Source organism: Elephantulus edwardii, unplaced genomic scaffold (assembly GCF_000299155.1).
Source record: "Elephantulus edwardii isolate Elephantulus edwardi_28Jun2011 unplaced genomic scaffold, EleEdw1.0 scaffold00007, whole genome shotgun sequence".
NCBI classification, from domain to species: Eukaryota; Metazoa; Chordata; class Mammalia; order Macroscelidea; family Macroscelididae; genus Elephantulus; species Elephantulus edwardii.
In genome coordinates, this window is record NW_006399757.1 from 1,541,537 (window position 1) to 1,556,665 (window position 15,129).

The 15,129-nt window shown below is 39.6% G+C and overlaps 1 protein-coding gene across 3 annotated transcripts in view; it reads right to left on the reverse strand.

The window, feature by feature from the left end:
- Positions 1 to 3: 3 nt before the first annotated feature.
- Positions 4 to 15,129, reverse strand: part of SLC25A13 (solute carrier family 25 (aspartate/glutamate carrier), member 13) — a 220,490-nt gene continuing 205,364 nt past the window's right edge. For all 3 annotated transcript variants that reach the window (XM_006880228.1, XM_006880227.1, XM_006880229.1), the window contains 4 exons: positions 13,698 to 13,836; positions 834 to 992; positions 640 to 730; positions 4 to 363 (listed from right to left, as the gene is read on the reverse strand). In XM_006880228.1, the coding sequence (XP_006880290.1) occupies positions 177 to 363; positions 640 to 730; positions 834 to 992; positions 13,698 to 13,836 (576 nt within the window). In that variant the 3' untranslated portion in view covers positions 4 to 176. The remainder of the gene's footprint in view (positions 364 to 639; positions 731 to 833; positions 993 to 13,697; positions 13,837 to 15,129) is intronic.

Sequence of the window (15,129 nt, forward strand, 5' to 3'; positions counted from 1 at the left end):
CAGAATTTCAAAATGATCTGATTACGAAAATGCACAGAAATGGAACAATTTCACATTACAAAGCCCCAACAGCAATTTAAATGAGAGATGGACGTGAAAGGAACACAAAGTGGCTTCATTCTGAAGTGAGGTGCTCTCTTCTGTTGTAACAATGCAATATCCTGGCTGTAGTCTTACTACGGACCTCCGCTGATAACTTGTGAGGTAGATGCTGATGGTTTGAAGAGAGGGAGATAAAGTCCAAATTTGTTTTCGATCCCTGCAAAAGTTGCAACTGCCAATTTGTAGCCCCCAACGTGATCTGGATTGGGAGCTGGCAGTGTGATCCTGGATTTTGGAACTGGCTCTGATCCCACGGGTTTTCTAAACGAAGAGAAAACAGAGTGAGAATTTCACTTTTGTTTTTGCATTCTTTTAGTCTTATTTTCAACTTAGCAGAAACAAACCATTCAAAACAATGTTAAACAAAATGAAGACATTGTTCAACTTTAATACTTCTTAAAAAATGAGTTTGCTAACATAATTCTAATACTTCCACAAATATTTTCTTTTTTACCATAGTGACACTGGCTTAACGACTCTTTCCCTGATGGTATCAGAGGATCAGAAGCAGCAGATATTTGGATTTAGGATACTTACACTCCTCCAAAATCAATGTAGAACCATCGCTGTAGCAATTCGTAAGTCAGCAAAGTTACACCAAACTGGGGCGAGGATCGAAATACACGAGCTTTTTTTTGGGAGGGGGGGAAGGGGAAATAACAAATATAATTAGATTTCTAAAAACTTTATCTGATGCCAAATGGTTAGTTACGAACAAATTATTTCCATACCACCAGCTCCTTTCCACAGAGCTTTTGGGCCTTCCTCCCGCAATATCTTTCGAAAGCAGTCTATAACTCCGCTGTAAGTGGTTTGGCCGGCCCGGGCAGCCACCTGTAATCTCGTCTTGATAACATCAGCAGGGGTCACTAAAGATGCCGCAGGCATACCTGCAGGAGAGACACAGTGCCATCTCAGTCTGGTCACATTCCCACTATATAAAAATAACTGTGCTTTGAACTGCTGCTCGTGAAAAGAAAGTTAAGAATCAAATGAAATAAAATGGCTATTTCACTATCCTATATGGGGTGCACAGCCATGGATATCTAGCATGCAGTGGCAAATGTAGACACACACACACACACACACACACACACACTCTCTCTCTCTCTCTCACTTCTCACCAACCTTTTCCCCACTCACTCAACCTTCATTTGTTATGCTTATACCCTTCATGAGTTTTAAGAAATTATTCAGCAATATCGTTAATGCCTAAGGAACTTTTATGCTGTGCTGGTGGCACGAACCTGCCCAGCAGCTCCCAGAGAGAACGCTTTGGTGGGCTTCTCTTGTAAAGATTACAGGCCTATGAGGCTGTTCGATTCTGTCACATGAGGCCACGGTGCGTCAGAATCAACTCAATGGCACCTAATAATAAAAACACTACTGCAAGTAGATGAGAGGAAATGGAGAAGTATTCCCTTCCCTCGCCCCCCTACTTTCCTGTTGAAATCAGAAACTCACAAAGTTATTGGGCCCTGTATTTCAGAGGTGATGTTTGGTATGTGTTTCCTCTTCATGCGGCTCCACTGGCACTCACAGTAAGAACCTTCTCTCACATTCAACACTCACTCACCAAATTGGAAAAACAAAACAACAACAGAAAATCCAAAAGCCAGTCCTGAGTACTCCAGTTCCACCCCTAAAAGAGGACTTTACTGATAGATTAAGAAATACTGAGTGTATACGGTGTGTGGTGCAGGAAATGAGGAGAGAAGGCAGGCTTCCACAGGTAACACTTTAGGATTCTTTTTCCCTAAGTTTGACATCCCCAGAAAATTACCTGATGGAAGGCTTCAAGTTTATACTGGTTAATAATCAATGAAAAAGAAACTACAACGAGAAGAAAATCCTCCCAAAAATTACCAGGGGGAATTTTTTTTCTACAGTCTTTTAATCCAAAATGGGGCAGCCCATGTTTAGATGTTTTAAAAGCGAGACTGTGCTCGGAAGACACTGTCTCTTACGGTTTTATTACTTTTCCATTATGAACCTATTCCAAACCAAATTGGTCAACTGCAGATGCATAAATCTCCTTTGCTTTTTTTAAGGCTTAATAATTCTGTAAGAATTTCAGTCCAAACCAACAAGGTCTGGCTAGCAACTACATCTCATTCTTCTAACAGACAGCTTTAAAGTTAGAGGGTGTGTGTGTGAGAGAGAGAGCAAGCAAATTTGCACAGTACAAGCCCGCAGTTATATTTCTAAAGTAGGATCTCCTCCTCTTGCACCTTTACCTGGCTCCTCAAGCAAAATTAACCTTAAGTCACAGCTAGTATAAAATGCATCACAATTTTGCATGTGAAAAGTGCACTTTATATCCAACACTTCACTGACTAAGTCATACTAAGTTTCCCATTAGTGTGGAAGAATTATTTTAACTTGGAGCCAGAAATTTATCCTGCAACATCATGGAAGGAAACATGAAAAATGCTTAGAAACCCACTGTATTCACACCACCAGAACTCTTTTACTTCCTAGTTTAGAAAGAGTTTTTATTAGCAAGACAGTCTGTTTTACACAGGCAATAAAATCCTCCTTACAACAGAGGGCAGGCATGTGAGTGAGACTAGAAAAACAAAAATACATGGGCTAAAATGTGTAGAAGAGTTTCCTCTAGTAAGGGTGGTTTTCATAAACATTTCCTTATTATGAAAAAAGAGAAGACAAAATATGGGGTGGGGATGAGGAGAAAGGAAAGATGTTGATTAGATTAGTGGTATGAAAATGCCAGCAGAAAGCTTGCCAGTTGCCTGGCAAAACCCATCAGTGGAGAGCTGGCAACGTGGTGACCTGAACCCAACTGTCATCTCCAGTACCAGCTCCTTATCGATCCTAAACTGACATTTGCTGAGACTTTGAATTAACTGGGCATTGATTGTGGATCTAAGCAAAATGAAAACTTTGAAGTCAATCTTTTTCCCATTTATTGGGCAAGTCTCCCATGAAGAACCTCTTTAACATGCTAATGAGCAATGATATCATTTTGAGGCCTAAGGTGTTCCTGAACCAAACAAACCACGGTATTTTTAATTGCCTCACATGCATATGAAGTTGAGCAATGGATAATAAGGAAGATCAAAGGAGAATTGATGTCTTTCAATTGTGGTCCTGGCAGAGAGTACTGGATATACCATGGACTGTCAAAAGAACGAATAAATCTATCTTTGAAGAAATGAAGCTGCTCTATTCCAAAGCAGGGAGGATAGTGAGACTTTGTCCCCCATTCTATCTGGAGGAGTCAAGCCTTGGAGAATGACCTCAAGCTTGGTAGAGGACCAGTAGGAAAAAGCAAGATCCTCAATGAGATGGACTGATCCTGTAGCTACAACAATGGGCACAACAGAGACTGTGAGACTAGACCAGGATTGGGCACGATTTCTTTCTATTTTGCATGGAGTAGCTATGAGTTGGAACCAACTTGATGGCGTCTAACAACCACCACCACAATCATAGGAGAACTGGGCATCTAAGCTGGAGAGAGATTTGATGTGGCGACAAACCCAGGTTGCTCCAGAGCAAGGATGAAAGGTCGTATATACCAGAGAGCTGGTCCACCGAGACGTGCCAATTTTCTGATGTTGGCTTGGCAAAAACTCCCAGCAAGTTTGCCTGATCACTTCTGGCTTCCAAAGCTGATCAAGCCGTCTGAGTTTTTTCTTCTCTAAACAAAGGAGTGGGGAGTGTGGTCCCTGGGTGGTATAAACGGTAACTGCGCTTGGCTGTTAACTGGAAAGCTGGCGATTCCAGGCTATCCAGAGCAGCCTCAGTGGTAATCCACTGAAAAAGCTGCCAACGAAAGCCCTATGGACTAATTGGGACCAAAAGTCACTCTTGGAGGTCAATTTTCAGCCAAATAGTTGATTGGCCTAAAAAATAAACAGTAACACCCATGAGGAATGTGCGCCTTTAAACAATCAACTATCCAAAACCAAATGATCAACATTTACCCGAGAGCAAAGATGAGAAAGGAAGGAGGGCAGGGAAACTGGATGGATGGAAACAGGGCAGGAAGCGTGGAAATGGTGAGAGAGCTGGCCTACTGCGGAGACCGCAATCAATGTCATGGAACAATGTGTCTACGAACTATTAGGGAATCTAATATGCTGTATAAATGTTCACCTCAAGCACAGTCAAATTAATAAAAATACCCCAAAAACCTCTATGGAACATAGTCCTACTCAGACATACATGAAGTCAGCACAAAGTAAGTCAACTCTATGGCAACTCTTATTGTTGTTGTTATGTGCCGTCGAGTCGCTTGCGAGTACATAGCAACCCTATGTACAACAGCCCTAAACTCTGCTCTGTCCTGTGCCAATCGCACTGCTTCTGACACACCCATCCCAATTACCCCAGTCACTGAATCAATCCACCTCATAGACGGCCTTCCCCTCCTGCGCTGTCCCTCCACCCTCCCAAGCATGATGTCCCTCTCCAAGGACCGGTCCCTCCTTACAACGTGTCCAAAGTATGTTAGACGGAGCCTCGGAATCCTTGCCTTCAAGGAGCCGCCCGGTTTGACCCTTTACAGGATGAATCTCTTTGTTTTCCTAGCAGTCCATGGTATTCTCAATACTCTTCTCCAGCACCACAGCTCAAAGGCATCAATTCTCCTTCTATCCTCCTTAGTCATTGTCCAACTCTCTGATGCATAACAAGTGATTGCAAAGACCATGGCCTGTATCAGACGAACCTTAGTCTCCAGAGAGACCAGTGCTGTTCCATACTTTGGTGAGGTCTCTAACAGCAGACTTTCCCATCGCAATACGTCTTTTAATTTCCTGGCTACTGGTGCCGAGAGTGTTGACTGGAGCCAAGCAAACTAAAGCTGTGAACAATCTCAATCTCTTCACCATCCATCCTGATTCTGCCAATTGGCCCAGTGGTAAGAATCTTTAAACATGCTAGAAACAGCTAGCCTTGTGAAGAGAGCACAGTTTTCTCATTCCCAATGAGAAATATTATCATGCTCCTTTCAGAAGCCAATACATCAAGGAGATAATATAAATAAGGAGCAAAGAGGATTTGAAAAATGTTTGACCTTGACCTCCAAAAATATAAAAGTATTGACATTTGTAATGAATAAGGAAGTACATCCTTTATGAAGAGTAATGAAAATTAAGGATGAGTTAGACCTGGAAGGTGTATTTTGCAGATGAGGTTTCTTTTTTGTGGTGGTCCCAGATGTTCTTGACTAAATAACCTTGTCTTACTAAACAAACCTAAACAAGTTGCCAGTGAGTGGATCCCAATTAAAGGCAACTCCACCACATAGGACTGTGTGTGTTCCTTAGAGTGATTTGGTTTTATTAATTATATTTCCGGTGAAAGGTACATAGCAAAACAGGTTTCCGTTCAACAATTTCTACCCGTATTGTTTAGTGGCAATGGTTAAATTCTAAAGATGATCCGTGGTTACAGTTTAGTTACACAGTTTAAAAAGTAAGCTAGGGCAATAGCTTCGAAGATTCTTCCTGTCTCAAATAATCCAGTAAGTATGGATTTCTTTTCTTGTTCAGATTTTTATGTTCTTGTCCACATTTCTCTTCCTTCCTATTAGCCTCCATCAGTTGTGGTTCTGACTAGAACTCTCAGAAATGGGAGGCACGGCCCAGCTAGTTCTAGTTTGTGTAGGCAATGAATCCTGTACACTAGTTCCTTCTTTGAATCCTAGATTTCCTTCTTTCACTTTTATTTGAAATGAGTATAACTATATAGTTGTATTTCACAAGCTTTTAAGACGCTACATACTACTCAGCAAACGAGAAGGCAGAACACACATCTTAGGAACTATGTATCATGGTAACTGAGAGTGAGGTTGTGCTGGTGGCTTGAATCCATCAGCTGCTCCTTGGGAGAAAGATGGCCACCTTCCCTGTAAAAATTTAAAGGATCAGAAACCCAATGGAAGGTTACTCAATTGTAGTACTGTTTGTCTTTTAAACACAAATTGGGAAGGATATTACACATTAAATATTACACCCTGACACAGAAATCTATTTTGGGATTGACAATTTGACTTCTGTATTTATCTTTTACTTTCAGAACAAGTACCAGAAATTTTATTTCAAGCACTATTTAGTGAATATCATGGATATTTTCAATTTAGGGACAATATATGTATGGCCATCAAAGTAATAGTAACATAAAATGGCAGTGGATTTAGTGGCTTTTAATTTTTTATTCTTGTTCTTGTTGTTATGTGCCATCAAGTTGCTTGCGACTCATAGCGACCCTATGTACAAAGCCCCTGAAACCTGCTCTATCTGGTGCCAACCTTATTGTTTCTGACATATCTAACCTCAATCCATCTAATCAAGGGTCTTCCTCTCTTGCCTGTTCCTCCATCCTCCCCTGGAGCAGCTGATGGATTCAAACTGTGTGCCTTTGGGATTCTCACAGTTTCTTACCACTAGGACACCAAAATTCTGGCAATTTAGCCATTTACTAAGATACCCTGTAGGCCTAGTGGTAAAATGTTTGCTGTTAACCTCAAGGTCCCAATTCAAAGCCTGTCCTTAAAGATTCAGAGCCTTGGAAACTCTAGAGGGAAGTTGTACTCTCTCCAACAGAGTTAATACAAGTTAGAATTGCCTCAGTGGCAAAGAACAGAGATGCTCCTGATACCTATGGATACTGCTGGTTTATTAAAAGACAGGTAAAATGCAGAACGGAAACTATCTTTTGGGTTTGATATATTAATAATCCTTTCCATTAAAATACTGCATATTACTGTTGTTATTAGGTACTTACTGTTGAGTTGGAAGTGACCTACAGGTGTCTGTCTAGCATTTTTTTTTCTGTGTAAATGCTCATTAAAATTATTTAATAAAAAAAAAAGTAAAAAAAAACAACCAAAAAGCAACAATAAAAAAAAAAGCAATACAGTAAAAGGGGTACTGAAAGAAGCATTTCTCCCCTCTGATCTTTTTAAAATTATTATGAACCTGGAGAAAGGATAAAAGTCACGTAAGTGTTCAGGGTGGTCTTTCGCTCACAGGGTCACTATGAGTTGTCTACAACTCAACGGCACTTAACAACAACAACAACAACATCATCATCATCATCATTGTACTATACTTGTTTCTAGCATTTTTAAAAGCAGCATATTTCTTTGTTAAGTTACATTCGGATTTACCAAGGGTGGATATATCGCTAATGGTGAGATGTAAAACAAGTGTCTAGCATGTTTTTAGAGACAGAAAATTGCATGGAATGAGATTGCTTATCATTTTCCTGTGGAGCAGGATTTGAACCATGTACCTTGCATATTAGTAAAACAGTGTAATTTAAGTCTAATCAAGTTGTTGGAAAGAGAAAACATGACATGTGAATAATTTAAATGAATATAAAGAAATATAAATATAAATAGATAAATAGAAATATAAATAAATAAATAGAAATATAAATGAATATAAAGACACAGAAAGTATGATCAAATTTACTTAGAGATAAATCTAACTTGATAAATTTAAAATAGAAATATGAATATCTACTTATCTGTCTAGAGGACCTCTGGTGGCCTAGTGGTTAAGGAGTTGCACTGCCAACGCAAAGGCAGGTGGTTAGAATCTACTAACTGTTTTGCAGAAGAAAGATGGGCAATTTACTCCCATGTAGTTTACAACCACTGAAAACTTGCTGGAGGGTCAGCTATGAACCAGTTCTAACTCCATGGCACATGAGAGACATTAAGCGTGGAAAGGTAGAGACTCTCAATGAGAAGAACTGACACAGTGACTGCAGCAATGGGCTCAAGTGTGTCACAAATGATGAGGATGGCACAGGATAGGACAGGGTTCAGATCTGTTGTTCAGAGTTGCTAAGAGTCGTACTCGACTCGATGGCATCTAAGAATTTTACTGCCAACTTAAAGTTGTGCAGCTAACGTGGTGCATGGTTTGAATCCACCGCCTGTTTCACAGAAGAAAGATGGGTTATCTTCTCCTACTTGATGCACTGCCTTTGAAAAGCCACTGGAAGATCAGAAGTTGGTTCTGACTTGATGGTTCATAACAACACGCATGGTGGCTTAATGGTAAGGAGTTACACTGCCAACACAAAAATACACAGTTCAAACCCACTAGCTCCTCTGTGGGCAGTCTCTTCCTGTGCAATTTGGTGCCTCTGAAAACCTGCGGGAGGTTCAGCTACGTGTCGGTGCTGAAACAATGGTATACAACCACCACCACCTGTATTTATGGTAGCATAGTGTGTTATATGTTGTGCTATTAACCAAAACGTGAGCAGTTTGAATATACCAGTTGCTCTACAGGAGTAGAAAGTACATTCTCCTCCAAAAATTTTTGGACTTGGAAATCTGATGGAAAGCTGCTATGTTCTGGATCAACTACATGGTAGGAGGTTATAAGAAATCAATTTAAACAAATTGCATAAAAATAGTCTTGACATACTTTTGGCAAATAATGAATACGATTGTGGCTAACATTTATTATATCATTTTTGAAATATGCCTTTTCCCCTTCTTCTAATGACAGTAAGGGTCACTCTTGTCCCAGGACCTACTTCCTGGCATTATCTACACAGCCATCAGCATCCTCTCCCTAAAACTGCTTTGGTGCTCACTGCTATCTTCAGGGGGAATACAAGGGCCTGATCAATCCTCTACCTAGCAGCCAATGCAATGTCTGGTGCCTTTCTGTGTCCACTGGGTTCTTGGTGGTGTCACTGGAATAATTCTAGAGAAAAGTCTTCTTGATCTTCTCAATATTTTCACTCTAACTTTAGGTCTCTGATTGAGCTGACCATCATGATACTATGCTTAGGGGCTGCCTGAACTACTCAATCACATCAGTGAACTACCTCTCATTAGACACAGAATTTTGTTTATTATAAAATATTCTTGTGGCCTATCTAACTTTTGAACTATCTAACAATTTTCTATTGATTTCTGATACTTCTATTAAATTAAGAAAGTTGGTTGGTTGTCATTACAGTTTATCTCTGTATATGGCAGAAACGACAAAGCTATCAAAATCTGCACCTGGACTGTCCCCTGAGGACAAAAACCAGTGTAATACATTGTCTAGTAAATTCTGTGATCCAACAGATAAGGTGTAGGCAGACTGAGTGAAAGGAAAAACAAACCACATTTCTAGAGAAGTGTGGTAGTTAGCTTCCAAATCAGCCCTCGATCTTTGGTAATCATGTCTTACTCCATAAGAAGTAAGTAGTCTTACTCTGTATTAAATAGAGCTGATCCATGTTTTCAGTGAGATGTTGTTTTTGCTATGTACAGTTGAGCTGGAACAAACTTATAGCTGATCCTCCAGCAGGTTTGCAGAGACAGTTCACTGTAGGAAGGAGATGGTCTATCTTTTCCCTGTGGAACAGCTGGTAGATTTGAACTGCATGCTTTTGAGATGGCAGTGCAATTCCTTACCACTAAGCCACCAGAGATCCCTAACTGATAATAGGGGAGAAATAAAGGAGTTTGGCATCCAAGGCTGGGTTATAAAAGACACTAGTTTCTGTCTTGCTTTCTTTCTCTCAGATCTTGCTCTGGGTTCCCAGTTGCTTCTTCCTGGGACAACAAGGCAGACCTGTAAAAGTCCAAATGGCGAGGAACTGAGGCCTCCAACAATAACAGGACGGAGGCACTTTGAAAGCAGATTTTCTGATTCCAGCCAAGCCTTGTAGAGTCCTCACTGATGTCTTGATTCCAACATCAGGAGAGACCCTCAGCCAGAATCACCTGTTAAATTGCTGTTCCTGCCGCACAACTACTTCCAGACTAACAATATGAGAAAATAAATATTTCCTGTTTAAAGTGAGTAACTCTTATTTTGCCATGCAGCAATGGATGACTAATATAGAAAGTATCTGGAAAACAACCTTGATAAGAAATCAACTCAACTCACTGCCACTGACTTGGAAATGACTCAGAGCTGACCCTTCAATAGGTTCTCAGAGGCTGTAAACTGCATGGGAGGAGACTGTCCACCTTTCTCCCACAGAGCAGCTGGTGGATTTGAACAGCCTGCCTTTGGGTTGGCAGAACCTTTATCTGCTAGGCCACTGGATAGCTGAAAGGTGAACATAACAGTAGCATGGATATATATATAGATATAGATATGGATATGGATATAGATAGATATAGATATAGATATAGATATAGATATAGATATAGAGATAGAGATATATTATGGAAAGGTCTTAAAAATAACCATGCATTATACTAAGAAAATGATCCAGATTAGAAAACCCTCTATATGTAAAGGTGCTCTTTACAGTACCATTTAGAGGGAAAAAAATTGTTTTTGAGGGGAAGAGTAAGCATTATATAAGTGTGTAGAAATTAAAAGCTATGTTTACAAAATTTTAAGCCACATATAATAGTTTGAACACATTCAGAATTTATGTATATTAACTCATTATATCCACTAATTTTATGAGACTAAGACTATTATCATCCCCACATATAGATAGAAAACAAGCCAACAGGGATTAAAAATGTATGAAGGGCAAATATGAATAAAGAAGCTAGAATTCTAATCTGGGTATGATCCCATAGCACATGCCATTAACTGTTTTGCTGTGATATCTCACAATGTGTAAAGTACAATTTAAAGTGAAAAAGATGCACGTAATGTGAACACACCATGGTAAAAGCATCCAAGGCAAAAAAACTGGAAAATACTAGACAATGATTATCTTAAGCACTGGAATATTGGATATTTTCTTCCTGACTCTTCCCTACACTTTTCAAATCCTTTATAGCCAGCAAAAGTCATTCGTAATCACACTCATACACACACACGAAGAAGAGAAAAGAAACCATCCATTAACTACCAGTAATTTCCAAAGCTCTGGTAGCACGGACTGCCTGGGAAAACTCCCAACACTGAGTTCAAATCACTGTTAGGTACCTCCTGCCTCCTGATCCACATGAATCCAAGGAAAGAGTTCTAGGCAATATTGTTGTAGTATGAGGATAATGAGGCTTAAACTGAGACCTAATCCTTATCTTCTGATCGCACAATTGATTTTCAGAGGGTTTTATCGCTAGATTTTTTTTAAGGATTCAGTTTAATATTTAATAACATTTACTGAGTATTTATGATACATTAAGCAATATGCTAACCCCTACACATGGATATGCTATTTGAACCCCACAACTACACACTGCAGAAGCAGACTTATCATCTCTCTGAGAATCCCAAAACTTAGAAGCACTTAAGTAACTTGCTTAAGGTTACACAATTAATAAGTAGTATTAGATCTCTCTGACTTATTACTAGAATTTTCCCATTAGGTTCTACCTTGTCTTAGGAAAGAGACATGTTTAGTTAAAAAATATTATCAGTACTTATATCGATAAAATATAAATGTCCATGACCATCTCAGTCTTGAAATGATTTCTTGACATATGCAGATTGCTCTCAAAGTTACAAATATAACTTTGTATCTTTAAGCAGACAGGAAGGAAAGAATGATCCTGCCTCATATCCCAATACCACTGCCTTTGAAAGGAAGATTGGCAGAGAAGTTAATGAAGAATTTCATGGGCTTTACACTCAAGGGTTTTCCAGGCTATGGCTCAGATAACAACAAACAACTTCTGTTCTTACCAATGTCTTGGGGCAAAGCTCAGAGACTCAAGTCACATATCTGATGAGAGCAACACCTGGATTAAAAAAAGTTTGGACCCAGTCATCCCATGACTGCTTGAGGGCTTGTTGATTCCTTAAATGATCAACCAGATGGTTCCACCATTTAACACTCTCTGGCAAGGAAATTATAAAAAAAAAAAAAAAATGAAGTGATTGTTGCTGTGGATATATTAAAATTTCCTTTCAAGATTTAAACGGGGATATAAAAGCATCAACCTCCTGATCTCTTTGTCTACTAATATTTTCACTAGAGCACGGAAGTAAGACGGAAATATCTCTATGTATGATCAGTTAACACATAGGTAGCTAGCGTGCGTGCTCTCGCTCTCACACACACACACACACACACACACACACACAGAGAGAGATAGAGAGAGAGAGAGAGAGAGAGAGAGAGAGTGAGTGACAGAGAGTGTGTCAGTCTTCCTACATAACTTTCAACCACCAGGAGAAAACAGGAGCAAGTCACATTGCTGTCTACAAAATTTCTTTTTTCTAAATGATAGAACATTGCATTGTTCAAAATCAGGAAAGGTGTGCATCACAGATGCATCCTGTCTCCACACTTTTTCAATCTATATGCAGAACAGATCATGTGGGAATCTGGGCTTTATGAAGAGGAATGCGGCATCAGGATTGGAGGAAGACTCATCAATAACCTGTGTTATGCAGATGATATGACCTTGCTTGCTAAGACTGAGGAGGACCTGAAGTGCATGAAGGTCAAGGACTATAGTCTTCAATATGGATTGAAGCGCAACATCAAGAAGACAAAGATTCTCACCACTGGGCCAATAGGCAGCACCATGATAGATGTAGAGGAGATTGGGGCTGTTAACAATTAAAACTTGACTGACTCCACAATCAACAATCTTAGCACCAGCAGTCAGGAAATCAAAAGGCGAAATAATTGCATTAGGAAAATCTGCTGTCAGGGACCTATCCAGAGTACTAAAATGCAACGATGCCAGTCTAGAGATTAAGGTTTACTTAATCCAGATCATGGTCTTCGCATTACTTGTTAAGCTTCAGAGAGCTGGAAATGACTAAAGATGACAGAAGAAGAATCAATGCCTTCCAGTTGTGGTGCTGGAGAAGAGACTTGAACTGCCAAGAAAACAAGTAAGTCTGTCGTGAAGAGGGTAAAACCGAGTTTGTTCTTGGAGGCCAGGATTGTAAAGCTCTATCTCACATACTTTGGGCATGTGGCCAGGAGAGACTGACCCTTGGAGAAGGACATCATGCTCACAAGGGTGGAGGAATGGTGCAGGAGAGAAAGACCCCAGATAAGATGGATTGATACAGGAACTGAGGCAACGGAGGTTGGTGTGTTGGGATCAGTGAGACTGGCTCAGGACAGGGCAGGCTTCAGAGCTGCTGTACATAGGGTTGCTATGGGTCACAGGTGACTCAACAGCACATAACATAACAAATGACAGTAACTGTAGTTGTGTACTATTGGGTTAGAACCAACATACAGCTTATCCTCCAGCAAGTTTTCACAGAACAGCTGGTGGATTTGAAGCATAGTACTTGGGGGTTGGCAGTACAACTTCTTACCACTACACCTATCACTTAAATTATGGACAAATTGTTTTGCATTGTTTGGTATCTAACAATGTATTCGTATGTAGTAAACCAGTAATTTTTATACTATGAAGTGATAAGAAACTCAAGCTGGGCTCCAACACTACTATAAAAAGAAAGATTTTTAAAATGAGTTTTTTTTTAAAATCCAGAAATTGATTCTTTTTCATGATAAGGCCATCCAGTAATGTAATCTGCCTAAGAGTAATTCCCTCCCCAGCCTTTCTTTTCAGTAGCTATTCAAAATACTCTATAGACCATTTATATATTTCTGCCAAAAGCTAGCAGCAACCATTTCCAGTGCAGTATGATTTAGGGGTTAGGGCACGGCTGCAGGGGAAGCAGAAGCAGAATCCCGTAAGGGACACTCACCAGCTATAGCACCAGCCAAGAGCAGGCTTCCAGGGCTAATCTGCCCATCTTCATTGGCAAAGGAAGCCTTCACATGAGCATAGCATGGGAAGTAGATGGCCGAGAAAGGAATGTCCCGCAGGAAGCATGCTTTGGCACCCTGTGTGTTTGAAAAAGAAGAAAACCACATGAAACACATATCCCACTGAGAAGATCAAGCTTCTCTGGAACTGACTTCAGAACAAAATTTTCCTAAAAAAGAACAAATTTATATTCACAAGTTGAAAGGTGAACAGAGAAATTTAGTCCAAATTCTGCACGTAATAAATCTACATTTTCATTTTTTAAAAAACACCAGAAAATGAAAAAAGGTATGTTGTGTGGCATGAGAATGACTCTAATTTATTTTAATGAGACTTCTATTAGGATGTGTTTCTGGAGCTCTGCCTTTGTCAACTCAAGCAGTGGCAAATCCCTGGCATTTCAAGGAGGATCATCAGCTCTTTCGTCTCAGGAGAAGAACGGGAAGCAAAATTCAAGACTTGTCCTTGTTTACATGTAAGGAAAGTTGAGAAATGACATATATGATAAAAGAAGTCTTTTTTTAAAAAAAAGTTTATTTTTAGATTTGAGAATCTAACAAAAATTTGAACTCTTCCCCAGAAAAAAATGACACAAACACACACACTCTCAAATAATTTTTAGGGGTCCATAGGTTCCTTCTCAAGTTTATTCATATTGGCCCCCAAGATTTGTGACACATTAATGAATACTTAGTCTAAAGCTTAAAACTATTTACAATAATTCTGACACATTAAAGAACTGTATGTCAATAATTAGCTCACAAAGTCACTATTACCTGAAGCACAAATAATGACTTATGAAGGTCTGGAGGATTGATGACAGTACCTACCCAGAAACAGGATGTAACACCACGATGAAAACCTTAAGACATATATTGTGTCACATCTCTCTTCAACATCTAATGATTTAATACCAATTCTTTTACAAGTTTCTAATACTTAAAGAATTTCCACTGAATTAAGATTCCTAAAAGAAAATAATGAGTACATCCAAATTCAACAGAATCCAGGCAAATCCAATGACATTTCTTGATATCTAGGGATGAATCTTAGAAGACTGAAGAAGAATTGATGTACTGGAATTACGATGTTGGCAAAGAAAGGTGAATACACCATGGATTGCCAAGAAAGAACAAATCCGTTTTGGAAAAGGTGCAGCCCAAATACTCCTTACAGGTGAGGACAGTGAGACTTCGTTTCCCATTCTTGGCCAGGTTATTAGGAGGCACCCATCCCTAGGGCACCAGAGAAAAGAGGAAGGCCTTCAGTGAGATTCGCTCACACAAGGGCTGCAACAATGGACTCAAACACAGCAACACTCATGAGGAGAACAGGAGTGGGAAATGTTCCATGTTAAACACAGGCTAGCT